Raw genomic sequence first — 19,658 nt, forward strand, 5'->3', positions numbered from 1 at the left:
TTATTATTATTATTATTATTATTATTATTATTATTATTATTATTATTATTATTATTATCATTATTAGTATTATTATTAGTATTATCAATACGCGACCTGCAATTAGAAAAACAAACAAACAAACTTAATTTTACAGTAAGTATACCGGTAGGCTAATCCTTGATGACAGTCCACAAAATGACACCATGGTTGGTTGAGATGGTTCAGACATTTTTGTCCTTGGTGGCCGATGAAAAGATTCAACAGGAGCTTGACGGGGCAACACGCAATGAGCGAGTTACAGAAGTTTTGCACAGCATCGTTATGAAGACAAGGTACTCTAAAGTCAGCAGCATCCTGTCATGGAAATGGTCTCCAGGAATAGTACCTGGTACCTGGGTCGAATCAAGCCAGTAACACATAGTGGAAATGCAGCAATAGATAAGATACATGATGCGTATTATTACCTCCGCCAAGGATGACAGAGGTTGTATATGTATAAATACTGCTGTTGCTGTGAAGCCATGATTGATCACATGCTGGACCAAAGTGGACCTGATCTCATCTGAGGCCAAGTCTTGGATGTTCATGTCTTCATCTTTAACCCACAAAGACCCAGAGCTACTTTTGTGGCAGTTCCCAAATGAATTTTTCTCTATTTAACCTTTTTTGAGTGATTTGTCACCATTTTTTATACTCAGTGCCGATGAAAACACAACACTTGAATGTGTTTTATTGTTCCTGAGCTGCATCAATATGTTTCAGTTTCACCTGTATAAGATAATCCCAGACAATTTCTTAACAACCTGAGACAGGTTGAGCTATTGTCACGCTGGAATGAACTTGTCTGCATTCATAAGACTTGTTTTTCTCATTGCTCAGCAATGAACTGCTCAACTTAAGGAACTGTGGTCAGTTAAAGAGTGGTCATGTTCGGAATATAAAGGCAAGCTGAAAAGCACCAAAATCATTTGCAATAACTCAGCGATGCCTAGACTGACACGTGACCAAAGATGCCATGCTATGGGGCTCCTGGAGGCCGGAATCTCTGCTCGGCAGGTGGCGCGCCGTTTTGGATGCAATGTGTCCACCATAGTCAGGATGCAACAGAGGCATGAAGAAACTGGCTCAACTGCAGACAGACCTGGCCCTGGACGAGAATGTGTGACCACGCCACAGCAGGACCGCTACATTGAGCTGCACCACCTCCGGGACCGCTTTGTGACTTTTAGTTTTGTGGGTCCTTGAGTTTCTTTCTTTATCCTTATTTTTGGTCAACAAATTTGGATGTGATTTTTTATTTTTACTGTATAGAAATGGCCCATGATTAATTCCAAAGAGCGTATGGAATAAAAATCCTCATCGATTTAAAAAAAATATAAGAATCTTCAAGTGTTGCGTTTTCATTGGCACTGAGTATATAATATTATTTTCTATATTTTGCATTTTTCGCTGTAAATCATGTATTTTCCTATATTTAATTTAGACATTCATGAAAACACAGTAAACAAGTAAATTCAAATGTTTTTGTATCAAAACAAAGAAAAATTAAGAAAAAGTGACTTTTTCAGCAAATATATCAATAACAGAATGTAGAACCAAGTGTGTCCATCTGCTGTCATTGATCCAACTCCATGGGTTTTACTGGTGAATCAGTGTTGTAGAAGATGACAGTGTTTCCATGGTAACTACAGAGTCTCTGAACGTCCAAATGGGTCATATGTGATGTCCATGAAAAGACGACAAACTGTATGTTACACCACTTATTTACATGTACTGATAGGATTAGTGGATGCTTTTGGTTGTCAGTGGATGTTTGGGTCTTTATGGGTTCAGTTATTCTCAGTCTATTTGTCTCCTTCATATAGTGTCACAATTACCATATAATCATCATTTTGTAAGATATTTGAGATAATTATTTTACATAATCATAATAATCATCTCCATTCACTTGTACAAAGGAGGTGGTGAAACTAAATGAAATAACATATTTCATCATTACTTCCATTGTCACTGTCTGATGCTGTTTAATACAATCTTTTTTGTGTCTTATTCGTCCTCTACCATGAGTTCAGTGCAGATCTAAAATCAAAGCAGTTTATTTAGGGTTTGGATCTTTGCTCCAGTATTTCATTAATGGGCTTAAAGTTGTATCCTATTTTTACTTTTTTAATTATTACTTTTTAGATTTTGTACCTTCAAAATATTCTAGTTATTTCATTTTTCCTAAGTTTAGGTTTCATTAATAAAAATGCAAGTAGAACTCAAATGTTTAAACTTTCTATTGTAATATATGTGTATGTTAGTATTTTTAGATTTTCCCGTTGATTGTATCAGCTCAGCCCATTGTAGCTTCTTTCTTTCTTTTTTTTTCCCATTAACTAAATGTGACATTAAATCACACAGGTCACAAATTGGTCACTACCTGATTGTTTCTGCATCAATATGTGCAACATGGGACATCAATCCAATCCAATCCAATCCAACAGAAATTTCCCAAAGGTATTATTAGAACCAATTCTCAAATAGGATCAATACTGACAAAACAGCCACAGATTTGAGTCTAAATACTTAAATTCTTGCCTGAAATGAATGTAAAATAGTGTTTTTATTTGGAAAATTATAGTTTTCCTTTCCTCTCCAGTCAGTTGACGTGTCACTTGTAGCTGCAATTGGGTTGCTATGACAACCAGCCATGCTGAAGCGCACTACACATGTAGACTGTATATATATAGAGTGGCTGTTTATTTATTTGTTTGTTTGTTTTTTTGTTTGTTGGCTGAAAGGCAGTGCCAGTCAGGGGTTACCTCCATAACTTCTGTTTTGTTATAACTGCACTTGTAAAAAATAAATCCCCACCACATCCACAGGCTTCTCAAAGCACTGAAACAAATAATAAACTGAACAAAAGTGGTTGAAAAAAAATTAATTCCTCTGCTCTACTACATTTTAGAGGCAGTTATTGTATTTTTACACAGAGCAGAACTATTAGTTGAAGATTTTTCATTTGTATTTTACTACTAATCTGCATGAGCTGCACGTTTTGTTTTTTGTCGTATTCTTTTGCTTTAAAAACATGTATGATATTAAACACTGTCAAAGTATTATTGATATTTCCTTGAATCCATTTGCATTTACAGTCCTGTGCACCTCAACATTACATTCTATTGTCCACACATGTGCATTTGTCTCTGTATTAAGATCCAATCAGATATATGTGAAGTATGAACAGCCGGGAAAACAAAGGTTTCTGAATAAAAACAGCTTCTATAAACCAAAGTGGTCATGTTTAGTCTGACCTCCCTTTGCACTTAACATGTTTTCAATCCTTTTGTTCAGACAATATGAGACATATTTTAAGAAATCTTACCAAGATAATTTTCACTTGTTCCATTCTCAGATTTTTTTTTGCTTTTGCTTTTTTTTTTTACTTAATTGAAGCAAAAAAATCTGCCAATGGAACAAGTGAAAATTATCTTGGTAAGATTTCTTGAAATAAGATTTTCCAGATCTATTGTCTAAAAATCAGTTCTTATATCTCACTGAAAAGTTTCTCTTTAGGTGATTATATCTCATTTGAAGTGTGATGAGATATTCTGACTAGAAATGAGAAAAATACACTTGGTAAGACTTTTTTTTTTTCCAGTGCAGTGGGAAAAACAAAAACAATAATATCATCAATCACTTATTTGTGTGGTAATTAATCATCACCTCAAATCCCAAACTATTCTGACCACATGCTTCTGTTAGAAAGAGGCGTGGCCTGTCGGTACATGTGTGATATTTCAGTTGTATGTTCATCCTGATGAGTAAATGAACACTTTTAAGAGTCTTGTCCCATGCAAAGACGTGTGTGTAACTGAGCTGCAAACACAGTGTAAAGCTGATATTTTGTGTGTAATTTTACAGCCTTTGTTAAATGTTTTGGCACAACAGAGCGACCAGTGTCAGTGTTAATATTTGGACCAAATTCTACTGCTTACCCTGTCGTTTACTATTTAACCCATCATGCATTTAGGTTCACATCAGCTTTTTTAACAAGCCTCATTAGGGAAGTATCAGTAAACTGAGAAATCAGATCTGATGTGAGAAAATAAAACTGACATTTGTGGTTAAAATGTGCTGCTTTGATAAAGTGTTTTCAAGAAAATACTATAATTAAGTGGAATTTTCCTGTTACGAGAAATTCTTGTAAACAAGGAATTATTATTTCACTGCTATTAGTCATGATTCCTGTGTGTTGTAGATGTCCTTGGAGGCAGATTTATTCATTTACTGTTACATTAATGTGAAGCTGCCACCTTTTAAATGACATCTTTTGTCAGTTTTAATCCAACTAAATGCATTAGTGTCCACGTCATCTGTCATTTTGCGAGCCTGCATCGTGTACCGCTCCTCTTTTTGTGACTCTTTAAAGGTGGCTGCTGCTTTTTGTTTGAGCTGAGAGTGAAAAGGGGCTTGACCTCCCTCCTCCTCCTCCTCCTCCTCTTCCTCCACTCCTTCATCTGATCTCCTCCCCTCCCCCGCTGCCATTGCTTCTCTTTCTGGAGTTGAAAGATAAAAAAAAAAAATCTGAGGTATGTTAGTCATTTGCTGGCTGAGCAGCAGCACATGATAGAGGCATCATGGTTAAGGTGGAGCGCGAGGGAAGGGGAGAGCAGCTTGTGTTGCATATGATGTAGGAGTCGAGTTTGCCTGGCAACAGGTGAAAAGACTAAGATGAATGTGTAGATAATAGTACAGCGTGAGCTTTTCTGACATGTGTTAACGCCTCATTTCCATCTCCACCTGTGCGTGGTGGATCCTCCGTTAACCAGAGCTGCTTTTTGATGAACCGTTTGACCCAGCAACTAATAAGTAGCTTAGCAATCATCATAAAAAATGCATGTGGCTGATCTGCAATTTAAAAAGGCCTCAGGTTTTGGCGTTACAGAGGGTAAAGTATTAGTACTCAGGTTATGACTTTAGCCCAGGTGAAGGTGAGCGCATTCATCCCGAACTGAGAGCGATCTGTATTTGTGAGGAGTGGGATCAGGTTTTTTTTTTTTTTTCCCGTGGGTGTGTGAGTCACAAAGGGGGGGTGGGGTGGGGGTTTGATTTGACGACATCGCCTGCTGGAACAGATGGTGTCAGTCGCCATGGAGGGGGCGCAAAGACAGTCATACAGTCAGAGATGGAGCTCATTGAACACTGGTTGATTGTTTTCCCAATGAGTGCGATAAAGAGATAAAAATACGTTAACCTCGTGAGAACTTTACGCTTAATTTAAAATAAAGACGACTCAGAAGGCTGCTTTTGCATATTCCCACTGCGTTAAAAAAAATATCACCCTGGAGCAAATTGATGTTTCTGAATGTTAAGAATTCAAATATACACCCACATGTTTCCATAAATGCATGTTGATGCAATAGTGTCTCACATGATTTATCTGTAAACCAAGGAGTTGTTCTGCAGTTGCTTTGGATTTTATTTAAAAAAAAAAATAAATCTTTCAATCTCAAGTAAGATCTTCAAGATTTATTGTCATACAAAGAACTGTAAATAGCACTATTATGTTTATTATTTTAATACCTAATTCTGCTACCACTGTAGTAGACGAACAGAGGAAAAGTTAGTCATCGTGTTGATTTAAAATGAGCACTTGCTTTTTGCACAAAGGAGCTCCATCAGTGACAGGATGAGACCCCCCAAGTGTGTGAAGGGGAGGTATCACAGGTCTTTCCTTCCTGTAGCAGTCAGGCTCCACAACAAAAACTACTGCAAATAACTCTGTGCAATAAACTGTGCAATCATCCGTATCCCTGTTCAACCTGCAGCATAATCAACATTCGCACAACTGTAAATAATATATATAGCTTTTTTGATTTGTTTTTATTCTTTGATTTTGCTCTTCTTCTGCTCTTGTGTACTTTTTTTTGCTGCACTGCTGTAACCTGAAAAAAAAAATATATCTAACTTTTTTGTACTAAAGCTTTCCAGCTAATATCTGAGTGATTTTATTTCTTGTACTAAGCACTGTTTGGTGAAATTCTAGCCTTTTTGTCTAATTTTAAGGCACATTATAGTTTTTAGTCGATGGGCTTTTTTTTGTGCTTGTTTTAAGAATTCTAGCCAACAATTTTTTTCTGACCCCATTGGCAGAATTTTTTGCTCAATATAAGCCAATTTTACCAGATTTAGGAATAGTAGGCTTATTTCTTGAGGGAATTTTTTGCAGTGTTCAGTCACTATTGCATCTAAATCCAAGAAAAAAAACCTGCTTCCGTGAGAATAGAACGTACTCCTCATGAATTCCTGTTTTCTTTAGGTGTGATTATCTGGAGAAGTAAATAATCATATTGAGCCTGTTTACATGACTATAAAAATGCAATAACTGGGAGTAATCCAATAATTACTGTAATCAGATGCGACGCGTTTACATGCATTTCAGAAATGCGATAATCGAAAAACCCTGGTTTACATGTTTCAGTTCATTATTGGATTTCCTGAGTACGTATGTATGTTATGACGTAAGACATACACATCCTGTCATTTTCAAAACATCTGGTCTTGTCCTAATGTGGGAGCTAATAAGACTACAAAACAATAATAATGATTAGATTTCTATAGAGCTTTTCAAGGCACCCAAAGCTCTTTATATTACATCTGGAATTTCCCCTTGTGGAAAAAATAAAGGCGTATCTTATCTTATCTTATCTTATCTTATCTTATCTTATCTTATCTCACCTCATCGCCATTATTCATTCGCTCTCACATTCACACTATGGTAGTCCAGATCTAGGAGTGAGAAAGTGGTAAAAACTGCCATGACAGTACTTAGGAAACAAACATTTCCAGTCCCTCCAGTCAATATATGAACAGATAGTTGTTCACCAGACTAGCAGAATCATTAAAGCCCCATCCCATATCCTCCACCCCAAATGTGACCTATTACCTTCAGGGAGACGCTACAGAGCAAACCGATACAAAACCAACCCTGACAAACTGTCTGTTTTCCAAACATCCATAGCACTGTTGAAGAAGAAACTAGATCTGATCAATGGGCCCTGAGTCCTCTGGCTTTGATTCAACCTTGCCTCAGGTCTGGTTTTTAAAACTACCTCTGTTCTTACTGTTTATGTGTTTCAGTGGTTTTTACATTTTTACTCTTTAAGCAATAAAATTACTCCCACTCCTTTTTAAATTAAAGGTGGGGTGCGAGATTTAGCATTTTTTACTCTATTGCTTAAAATCCCCTTCACACCCCAGTTACAACCAATTAATTAAATGCTCTAACACAAAAATTAAAAAAAAAAAAATTTGTCACCTTTGGAACGGACAGCCAGAGTTTGGCTATGTTAGCTATATTAGGATGGAACTATTTTGCCACTGACATAAATCACCAGGAAATGTAACATTAGTCAGATAGGTATGAACTGGGGCTGTTCTGTAAGAGCAGGGAGGTTGGAGGAGACTGAATGAGGTATGCATGGATCGGGACCGGAGCTGCAGCCGGGCAAATTGTTGGTGTGCAGCGCTTGTGAACCCTCGGGAACAAGCATTGCATGTGCCAGTACTCTGGAGGCGTGGCTTTGGGGGGGATGTCTGAAAAAAGGGGTTTGGACTTTTGAATTGAGTATTTTTCAAATGTAGCTTGCTTGAAACCGTTTTTCTAAGATCTCATACCCCACCTTTAAGTTGTATCAGTTAAATTTATTGTATTTATTGTATCTTGGAGGAAAGGGTGCAACATATGGACTAAGTTTAATACACAGTTGTGATTATACTGACTTCAAGATTTTGCGACTGAGTTGTTTTGTGATTGTATGTGTCTGAATATAAATGCAGAAATGTGTAGCACTGTTGAGCAAAATCAATTTCTCATATGGGACAATGAAGTTTATCCGGATGGCGGTAAACTATTTTTGTAGCCACAGCTGCACTGGGGCGTGGCTAACAGAAGCATGGCTGCCATTTGGCCCCTCCGACCACCACTAAACATTCATACACTGGAGGAAAGGTGTTTGAAATGTCTTGCCCAAGGACACTATTGCCCCTTTTCCACTATGTGGTATCGACTCGACTCGACTCGGCTCGACCTTTTTTGCGTTTCCATTACGAAAAAGGACCTGGAATCTGGTACCCGGTACTACTTTTTTGGTATCACCTCTGCTGAGGTTCCAAGACTGGGGACCAGATACTAAAATGTGATGTGTACACTCTGCAGACCACTGATTGGTCAGACAGTTTTCTCTGTGACCCACCATTTTACAAAAAACAGATGCGGAAGTTGACAGTAAATATAGCGGTACATTAATCTACATGATAACAGCCCAAAACTACAACGTGGTTGGTCGAGGAGATTCAGTCTTGGGTGGCTGACGTAAAAATTCAGACAAGACAACACGCAACGAGCAAGTTTATCAGCAACTCTCTGAGCAGACGACACGGAAGTAACACGCTGCATCACTATGACGACCAGATACTGTAAAGTCGGTAGTATCTTGTAATGGAAACGCTCTCCAGGAATACCAAGTTGAGCCAAACCGAGTTGAGCTGGTTCCACGTAGTGGAAACGCGGCAAATGGCACATGACTAGAATAGAGCGGGATTTGAAACGTCAACCCTACGGTTACTGGACAACCCACTCTACCTCCTCAGCCACGGCCGTCCCATATAGAATATAAATAAGTCACATGTTGCAGCTATCTTTCATTTCATTGTTTTTTGACCTTTCTTCTTAGGCTCACGTCGCTGCGTAACTTCCGTTTCGAAATCTCTCTGACGGGACATTTTAGAGATAATTTGACTGATTAGTGTTGGTAAATGACCCTCATTTTTGCTTTTGTTGGACCATAAGGGATTATCCAAAACAAGGAGCTACTTTATATTGAAATAAATATTGGAATGGCATTCAATTAAAGTTGGCTCTGATGGGACATTATTGTGTTTTGACCTTTATATACGAGGGACGATTGAAAAGTTTTGAGCCTAACATGGAAAGGATTAAGATATGAAGACCAAATTTGGTCCAGGAAATCTTTCACATATCTTAATCCTATCCACTAAATTTCTTGGTCATAGCAATCTTTTTCCCTGTTTTACAGGTCCCTGAACTTTCTGTATCAAGTGTTTCCTGAAAAATGGGCAAACTTGAGTATCGGGCTGTCATCAAGTACGTGTATGGCCTTTGCCTTCTTTGGGGTTGGTGACATGGGATGTTTCCATTGTTTGGACTGCTCCTTGGTCTCAGGCTGATAGTGATGGACCCAAGTCTTATCCATAGTCACAAATCAGCCCAATACTCAAGTTTGTCCATTTTTCAGGAAACACTTGATACAGAAAGTTCAGGGACCTGTAAAACAGGGAAAAAGATTGCTATGACCAAGAAATTTAGTGGATAGGATTAAGATATGTGAAAGATTTCATGGACCAAATTTGGTCTTCATATCTTAACCCTTTCCATGTTAGGCTCAAAACTTTTCAATCGCCCCTCGTACGTAGATTTTTTTATTTACACGTGCAGATAATAATATAATAATAGCTTTATTTATATTGCACCTTTTAAAAACAAAGTTTACAAAGTGCTTTTGACCGACAAAGTAGAGGGCACAACAGCAGGATACAAGATGCAAGTAAAAACACTAAAACAGAAGCAACACAATAGGAGAGATATGTATAACAAATGCAGAAACATGACACTTCGAATAAATTAACCCTTTCATGCATGAATTATGAGAACCTTATTCAAGATTTTTTTTTTTCCTGACTGTTAGGCATGGAAAAAAAACAATGTGATTGAAATTTTTTCTATGAACCTATTTTTCATGGAGTTACAAAAATAGCCACTCAGCTGGACACCATGCATTTAATTCTTGAAGCAAAAAAAACATGCATTTAGTGATTAAAACCATGAAAGAAATGTTTTAATGCTGCTAATCTGATGTTTTCTCACATTTTTAACATACTAAAATACTAATTATTACTCACTCCGATAATAAGCAATAAAAAACTTTTTGTTCAAAGAAAAAAAAAGTGTTAATTACAGTCTAATAACAATTAGCAATTTATTTACCCTCAAATATTTTACTGCAGATCAGGTTTATCAAGAACAGGAAAGTTACAGTAATGGTATGAATTACAGTGAATGGGATGGTGCATAAGGGTCAAAACACAGTATTCAAAATCTCTCTGATGGGACATTTTAGAGACAATTTGACAGATTAGTGTTGCTAAATGACCCACAGTTTTACTTTTAAATTAAATTTTGCTTTAATTGGACCATAAGGGATTACCCGAAACAAGGAGCTACTTTACACTGAACTAAATGTTGGAACGGTAATTAATTAAAGTTCGCTCTCTGACAGGACATTACTGTGTTTGGACCAATAAGCGTCCACTGTGTTGGCTGATATGCAAGTAAAACAACAAAATCCATGAATATACAAGAGAATAGTTGTCCACTGTAGTGACCAATATGCATGAAAGGGTTAAATGAATTGGAATAAAGAAGGCAGGGATAATGTAACATGATGCTGTCAAATCAATGTAAAAACAAAGGAGTGAGATAAAACAACATCATGTATGCGAATTAAATTAATAACACTGGGTAACAAAAAAATGTTTTTTGCAAGTTGTCCAGGTTTTTTCAACTGAATTAGGACCATTTTGCACCGCTAAATCCAAAAATGACATCTGTTTTTCTCAATCAGGTCAAGTTTTTTTTGCTAATTTGATTTTGAAAAATTTGATCTTCTCACAAAATTGATTACATTTTTGTGACTTTATCAGTGGATTTTTTTTTATATAGTTCTCACCCAAAATAGGTTTTAAGAGAAAAAAAATCATTTTCTAACAGGATTCCTGTTAGGTACAATGGTGTATTCACCGCAGATGTAGCAGAATACGTCAGGCTTATTTTTGCAAGATCTTCAAGTCGAAGCCATTTCATTTACCTGTAATATTAAAAGAAACATTAATCATAAGCAAAAGTAAAATCTTCAGAACTCGTTTATTGCAAGAAATATGAAAGAATTCTGTATCATATGATGTGAAAATGCCCATAAATGTAAGCAAAAATGTTAAAAAAGCCAATATGTAGCATAGTTCAGAAAGTTGACCTGATTGAGCAAAATTAATGTGATTTTTGGATTCAGCACACCAAAATTATCCTAAATCAGCTCAAAAAACTTAAACAATAAATTTGTTGTTGACCAGTGTAATCAAACAGGATAGGATTCAAATTAAAAAAAAAAAAAAAAAAATCTGATTAACCTGTATACATACGTGAAGACATGGGAGTATTGGGGAGAAATCTAGGTGTGTTTATCCGGTTTCTCATCAGATTACTACTGTTATCAGATAAAGTCTATCAGATTATCCTGTTTACATGATCACTGGAATAATCTGAAAACTCCAGAAATCAGATATTGATGGAAGTATTGGGGTGCATATAAACGCGCTCATTGTCTTTATTCGACAGCTGTAAAGCTTCTGGCATAAACTCAGTCACTCTGCATTATTGGGAAATATTTCACACAGTATTAATAGTAAGGTAGATGATGACACACATCTGACTGCAATGCAGAGATAAAACGAGGTCCTCCTTGAGGGAAGAGGGTGACTGGCCTACTTTGGAAACACTGAATATGTTCAGTGGAGCTGGAGGGTTTGGGAGGGCTCCCCACAGACCTCTGCACCGCCCTGGCCTCGAGCAGCGCAGCACACCGCCATGACTAATGTGAATACGTCCATTAAACAACCCATTAGTTAGGTGAAGAGCCCCGGAACGCTTCTTTGTATTGATTAAGTATTAAACATGGAGGAGAGTGAACTGGTTATTAATAGGTGTGTGCTTCTCTTTTACCATTTGTGGAAAATTGGGCAGATTAACAAACTCTAGTTCAGAAAAGTCCATTTGGAATTACAGTTTATGATGTTTGATTGTATTTTTTGTTGATTATTTTGTCAATTTTCTTATTGGTAGTTTTGCAACCATCAATACCTTGTTACATTTGAACTATTTACACTGTAACATGTATGTCTGCATGGCTTACAGTGTTACATTTGCACATTTTTATACTACTTTTATTCTCTTAACTCTACCCTTTCATTCAGTATATTTGTAATTTGCACATATTTAGATTCCACACTACTTTATATCTTATATTTTTCTATTATATGTCTGTATCTTGTGTTGTTATTTAGGTGTGAGTGCACCGTCGCTGTCACCTGTCAGTAAAACATATTCTATTCTATTCTATTCTATTCTATTCTATTCTATTCTATTCTATTCTATTCTACAGGGTGTCCCATAAGTCTCCATACATAGGAGACATAATACATTCCATACATATATGGTTCTAACATGTATTTCTTTATAATTCTTCTTTATATTTCTTCAGCAGACACGCATTGAAATGTGTTCCTGACAAAATGGCAGTCATATAGAGCATATTATATAAATAAAAATGGTTTATGTCAAGAAACGTTTATTTTTCCTATGTATGGAGACTTATGGGACACCCTGTATTCTATTCTATTCTATTCTATTCTATTCTATAAGTGGCCTGAATCTGACTTTTTTGCCCACATGTGACTTGTATCTGAATTTTTTTTTCCAAACAGCACAAATCTTTTTTTTTTTTTTTTTTTTTCAAATCAGACCCAGTCCACTTCCATACGTGGTCCTAAATGATATGCATATCTCATGTTTTATAATGTGACCTCAGTCTGAACAGTCATGCTGCATTTCATCTGACTTTTACATCATTAAAATGCAACACATGTCACAATTTTGCGCTGAAAGAGGCAGGACCCTGAAAGTACAGTGTGATGCATGTGTCACCGCTTCAGGACTGTAGACTGTTCATGTATGGGTCTGATGGCATTGCATTTAAATTATAATATGGAGAATCATGCAAAAATAAAAATAAAAATCAGATATCAGCAAAAAATCTGAATTGTGCTTTAAAACCTGCAGAGTGAACATAGTGCTGGTGATACTGCAAATAAAGCTTCACCTCAGTATATTCCAAAATTGAATAAAGGTTCTGGTAATTTACTCTCCGATGAGCACCTAAACATGTGTACTCAGCTGAAACTCACTCACATACTGGGTAAAACACAATAGAAATAGGGTTTTTTTTATTCTTCACTCTACCACTTGAGGATGACAGGTGCAAAAACATGTAATTAAAGGTGAAGAAGTGAATAGAAATGCTAACATAGAGCAGTTTAATATGTAAAAATGTGGCCATTTCTTGATTACATCATAATGTGTGCATCATAAACATATAATATAGTTTTGTGATGCACTAGAGGAGGACTTATGTCTTGTTTTTGTACATATTAGAGAGCCTGCTATTGAAAAACATACATCCGTCTGTATTATTGACTGTTTTAAAGCACTTTCAAAATTAGTTGGGGGAGTTGAGATTTACCAGACTGTGTATTAACTGATGGAAATGGATCCATGAATCATACAGTAAATTAACAATGTGCTACATTAGATGCACTGAAAGTCATTGTGCATTTGAGTCACTGACAAATGAATTGCAACAGAATTAAATTAGGAGGCCAATGAAGACTTCTAGCTCTAATAGCACTGGTCTACAAGGAAAATGCTTCCAGAATAAAAGTAGTGAAATTTTACCACGTGAGTCACTGATAAAGGAAAAATTAAGTCATAAATGCTGGTTGGCTGAAGTTTCCAAGATACAGTCTGGGGTCAAAATGTGAAATTGGAGAATTAACGGCAGAATTGGTTTTACTCAAAGGGAATATTTGTCTCAGAGCTACCAGATCAACTTTAAAACCTTGTCTGCACATTATTATAATACAATCGCGGAAAAAAATTATTAGACCACCCCCTGTTTTCTTGAATTTTTTGTTCATTTTAATACCTGGTACAACTAAAGGTACATTTGTTTGGACAAATATAATGATAACAACAAAAAATAGCTCATAAGACTTTAATTTCAGAGCTGATATCTAGACTTTTTTTTTTTTTGATAATAACCAAAAATCACTTCAGTTCTTATATCAATATCTATGGCATTTTACTGTCAAAAACAGTGCTTTTAGGCATTCCATGTTTTCTTTTCTGTCTGTTTTAGTCACATGATACACACAGGAGTTAGTACTTGATAACTTTTGATGGTCTAATAATTTTTTTATGAGACTGTACATTCACTTTACAGGTTCTATCTAGTGGAATATTTATAAATCTATTTTATAAATGTACATAAACCAGTATATGTATGTGTAATAACCTTGAAAACATCAGCAAACCAGCACTTTTATCGTTTGTTTTCCAAGTAATCTTATTAAAACACATAACATTTAGCACATTTAAGATAGATAGATAGATAGATAGATAGAGGGTGGGGAAGCAGAATTTACAATGAACATTTAGTTGTTTTTTCTCAGCAGGCACTACATCAATTGTTTTGAAACCAAACATATATTGATGTCATAATCATACCTAACACTATTATCCATACCTTTTCAGAAACTTTTGCCCATATGAGTAATCAGGAAAGCAAACGTCAAAGAGTGTGTGATTTGCTGAATGCACTCGTCACACCAAAGGAGATTTCAAAAATAGTTGGAGTGTCCATAAAGACTGTTTATAATGTAAAGAAGAGAATGACTATGAGCAAAACTTTTACGAGAAAGTCTGGAAGATACTATTAAAGAAGAATGGGAGAAGTTGTCACCCGAATATTTGAGGAACACTTGCGCAAGTTTCAGGAAACGTGTGAATGCAGTTATTGAGAAAGAAGGAGGACACATAGAATAAAAACATTTTCTATTATGTCAATTTTCTTGTGGCAAATAAATTTTCATGACTTTCAATAAACTAACTGGTCATACACTGTCTTTCAATCCCTGCCTCAAAATATTGTAAATTTTGCTTCCCCACCCTGTAGATAGATAGATAGATAGATAGATAGATAGATAGATAGATAGATAGATAGATAGATAGATAGATAGATAGATAGATAGATAGATAGATAGATAGATAGACAGATAAAAATTTTAATCATCTGTTAATCATCAACTGTAAACTGTAATAGACTTTATTTATTCCAAACTGGGAATTTACAGAATTAATCTCTGAGGCAGCTAATTTCTAAAAAAAAAAAAAAAAAAAAAAAAAAATCGTACACCAGTTTAGTAAGTGGTGCAAGAGTACAAGTGGAGTAGATTCCTCCTGGTTTCTATAATTGAAAAGCTTTCACCGAGTGTCTCTTTGTGAGTGGGATCTGAACGGATGGCTTCACCACTCAGGGAGCGGAAACCCAGGAACATCACACCTTTGTGCTGTTCTAACGACTAATGTATGGAATGACAAAGACGTCTGTGCGTCACGTCGGTTTATGTTTGTTCCTGTGATTCTTGAATTTTTTTGCACACCTTCTACGCTTCGCATATGAAAAACAGCGTCTCGACACATGTGGTGAAGTGTAAAGTGAGTAATTTATTCAAGGGAAATAGTCTGGTTTGATGGAGCTGAAAGTGAGAGCCAGATCAGTGTGCTTCTGTCACTTCATTGTAATGAGAAGGTTCTGGAAACATAACACCAAGAGAGAGAGAGAGACGGAGAGAAAGAGAGAGAGAGAGTGGTGGCACCTGTCTGGCTCAGAGTTAACACATTGCACTGACAGTTAGTTCAGGTAGGTCAGGATTAAATGCTTTATATTTGAGTTTTTTTTTTTTTTTTACCAAACAAAAAACTCATAAATCCTGCACATTTAAGACTAAGATGAGGTCAGTTTTCTACGACCAGATACACAAACATTTGCAACAAACCTTAAATGCTTGTCGTTAAGATTGTCAGTGTTACTTTTATTTGTAAAATACTCACATTGGAAATAACAGGCATTGTTGTGGCACTGACTTCACAGAGTCTCACAGCACTAACAAACACACCGTTTATTTAGTGCACATGCATCATGCTAGATTCAAAGCCCTTACAGTAGTCACAGTTCTCAGCACTGAAGCTCATCTTGGCGCAACAGTTGACATTGTTTCTGACAGATGTGAAGTTTATCCGTCCGACCGAGAAGAAAAAAAAAAAAAGTCAAATCGGCCTTAATGCACTGGTGCTTTCCCCTTCAGGCTCCAGAGAGGCTAATAAACTAAACACAAGCTATTAAACCAACTAAACACAGCGCACACACAGTATATAGCCACATGACACACACCCACAGTCACACACACACACACGCGCACACACACACGCACAGACTGTAGTAAAAGCTGACTGGCACCACAGTGCACATCACAGCTGGTTCTGAAGGCTGGTCGACAAAGCAGCAGAAGCAGTTCTTGTGCAGAGACAAAGATCCACAGATAAAGCTGTAGGTGTTAAGAACGTGAACCCGTGGTTTTATCTGTGAATGAAACCACGGTGGTTCGACTTCCACATGACAATGTGATACTTGTTTGTGTATAATACCTACTCGGATGCAGCCTAGATGCATCTGGGACATTTTTTTTTTTCACTGTATAAGTACGAGCTGACAGAGGTTGATGCCTTTTCGTGGATATCGATCGGTCCGACGTTATGAAATCCTGCATTTAAAAGCCGACATTGTGCAACAACAATATAAACACTGTCCTGTGAAGCGCTCCAACCCACCTGTTCTCCCATATTCTCCCACCTGATACCACATGCTACAGCTCAGCACATGTTCTAAGATGTTCAAGCCAATACCTTACATTAGTGGGATGGATGTTGAATCAGGCACTACTCTATTCCTTTTCCCTCTCCTACTCTCTCTTTTCTGTCTGTTTGCCTCTTTCTTATTTGACAAAGTGCAGGGCCTCAGCTGCCACCACGGAGCCTTTGCTGCTGTCAAGGCTGGTGACCAACTTATAGCCTGATCTTAACGCTAGCATCACTGTCTCTAGTTTCAGACAGTCAAGTGTGCACAGAAATGTGCTGTCCTCCTTCAGAACCAGCCTCGAGCCGGGCTCCGACTTGATGAAGTGACGAAACTGGATCACGTTGGATGACACGACAAATTCTTCCGGAAAACCATCCAGGCGGCTTTTAGAGATCTGCACCAGCCGCGCTTTGACCTTTTCGATGAAGGCGGGGTCACTGCAATAAACTTTGAGTCCCTGGGACCTCTCGTGGCTGTCCGTCACCTCCAAAAAGGCCGGCTCCTTCTGCGCGGTTCGCTGGCTTTCCCATTCGAGCACGGCTTCCACCAGTTCAGTCAGACGGTAAAAATCTGCCTCTCTGCGGAGAAGCCCCGCCTCCCGGAAGTCGTCTGGCAGCTGGAGCTCTCCAGTTCGAAGGTAGTTGAGAACGTGGCGAAAAACCGGACCATCTCGGTCGATGAAGGGGTTTCCCATGGAATCGGTGTGCTGCACGGGCTTCTTACCGTTGGCCAGCTCTTCCAGAAAGGAACCCTGGTGTTTGGAGAGGGTGGTCCTGTGGGCGGTGTACAGAAAACCCCCTACATTGAGGGTGATGGTGCCAGAAGAGGGCTTCTTAAAGCTCTTGCTGGGCTGCAGCAGGTCCGGGTTGATGTGCCTCAGTTCACTCTCCATCCTACTGAGGTTCCATTCCATTCTCCAGTCACCCTCTCCAGCTTCAACCCAGCCTCCTCAGAGCCGGTGTGTCGGTGTGTGTGCGCAGTACGAAGCTGCCTCGTTTCTCTTCAGGATGTGGCTGTTTGGAGGGTTCGTGACGGAGGATGGGTGAGGTGCTGCCTGGCAGAGGAGCAACTGTGAACTGGGAGCAGAAAACAGACTGGCTCTCTTTGCTGTTCGGTGTCCCTCCTCTCCCTCTCCTTCCTCTCTCTCTCTCTCTCTCTCTGTCTCTTTCTTTAGGAGTGGGTGGGCAGACAGCGTCACATACAGGGAGGAGAGAGAGGGAATATAAGAGCAAACAACACAAGAGTACAGACTCCAGGAGCTCATTCTTTATTTCTGCTCCCGTTCCCTAATTATCCTCGGTAAAAGAGGTGCAGAGCTGAGTTCCAGTAATTAGCACGCACACACACACACTGTGACACACAACACACAACACACACACACACTCCCTCTTGTCACCAGATGGAGGGTGGTTGCTTCCACAATTTTTTTGTGGTGTGAAACTGTCTCACTCGTGTGAGTCTGAATCTGAAAGTCCTTTTTGCAGCCAAATTCATCTGTTTACCACACAGCATTACATGTGAACAAGAATCTGTTTGAAGAGGAATCCAGTTTAATTTGGGGGTCGACTGACGTTCTTTTTCTGTCTCGTGTCTGCTTATGACAGGGGGAAGTAGGCTGCTGGCTCCTCCATATGTAAATGAAAGCAACAGGGAATGCATAAATAGGCTGTTTTTCTTCTTGCAAGTTAACAAGCAGTCCCTCACTTTGAAATTGTTGTTTGTGGATTGATTGTGTGTGTGTGTGTGTGTGTGTGTGTGATTGGTCCATCTCTGTACTGGTTTTAAAGACATCTATGGTGGAAATGGACCAGTTACAGTCGATAATGGTGTGTGTCTGCCCTTAGGGGAGCTGTAATAGGCCGGTAATTTGTAACAAACGCTTCATGACACGACTCGTGTGTTTGGCATGATCTTGTACAACTTAAGCATGTGGAAAAGCCTGGAAAGGTTGTAGTAACAAAGCAGTAGGATAGTGTGTGCATAATGACAAAGGTTGTCAATCAACTGAAGGACACAGGTTGACAAAATCCATCTGAGCCAAATTGTGTCGGTTTGTAGTTTCTGTAAATTGGCAGATTTAGCCAAAAAAGATCCCAAACATGTAGTGCAAGCCACAACAAACCCCGCCCCTCACACATATTGTAGCTTATTTCGGCATCAATCCAGCTGATGTCATCATGTCTATGCATGTGCTCATGTCAGCATATCACCTTCCTCTATATATGTGCCAAGTTTGAACAAAATTGAAACAAAATTGATGTTTTTATAGACATTTGAAAATTCAGTAATTTAAGTAAATGGGAGAAGAACATTTTTTTTTTAAATTCTGAAAAAATTTGAAGTTTGACCTACTTTTCCCAAAATGTAATCACATGTATTCTTGGTCACTGGCAATCTATAAACCCAATATGGTGTGAATTCCACCAATAGTTTTGCTGCTACAGACGTGAAATTTCACCCATTATAAGGAAATGGGGAAAAAAGATATTAAAAATTCATTAAAAAGTTTGAACTTTGACCTACTGTTCCCAACATGTAATGAAATCTATTCTGGGTCACTGGCAATCTATAAACTAAATTTGGTATGAATTCAACCCATAGTTTTGTTGCTAGACTATGAACAAACAAACAAACCAAACTAAAATCAATACCCCTTGCCTCCCCTTCGGGGGGGCAGGGTGATAAATTCCTCTCTTTTTAAATGCATCAGAGTCTACTGCAACATGTCTACAAGAGATAAACTAATTGTTTAATTTTTACAGTCTGTGCTACTAAAAATAAACATGTAGTAATCTATGTTATGGACTGCATCATTTACATTTACATTACACATGGGCCAAATGTGGCTCAAGGCCCAGAACTGATCTGTCAACAAGTCAATCCAGCCTGCAGCAACTTCAGAGGCAAACAAAACAACCCCCACAATCAATAAAAGCATTGCTTTAATGAATCTCAAGGTGAATGACTATAATGAGTCTGTGTTGTTGTTGGACTGCTTTCAAACACGTGCATTAAGCCACAAAT

The 19,658-nt window shown here is 37.8% G+C and overlaps 2 protein-coding genes across 2 annotated transcripts in view; one reads left to right on the forward strand and one right to left on the reverse strand.

Annotated features, from left to right (window-relative positions):
- The window catches only part of LOC115413027 (general transcription factor IIF subunit 2-like), a 125,259-nt gene that overhangs the window by 35,177 nt on the left and 70,424 nt on the right, over window positions 1-19,658 (forward strand). The window lies entirely within an intron of this gene.
- On the reverse strand, window positions 15,790-17,723 carry kctd4 (potassium channel tetramerization domain containing 4). Its single transcript, XM_030125741.1, has one exon. It carries the CDS (start codon window positions 17,545-17,547, stop codon window positions 16,771-16,773), a length of 777 nt encoding a protein of 258 aa, XP_029981601.1. The 5' UTR covers window positions 17,548-17,723; the 3' UTR covers window positions 15,790-16,770.

Source organism: Sphaeramia orbicularis, chromosome 21, assembly GCF_902148855.1.
Source record: "Sphaeramia orbicularis chromosome 21, fSphaOr1.1, whole genome shotgun sequence".
NCBI classification, from domain to species: Eukaryota; Metazoa; Chordata; class Actinopteri; order Kurtiformes; family Apogonidae; genus Sphaeramia; species Sphaeramia orbicularis.

Excerpts from the sequence above, each read along its gene's own strand:
- kctd4 (XM_030125741.1), bottom strand. The coding sequence starts at position 17,547 with ATGGAATGGAACCTCAGTAGGATGGAGAGTGAACTGAGGCACATCAAC.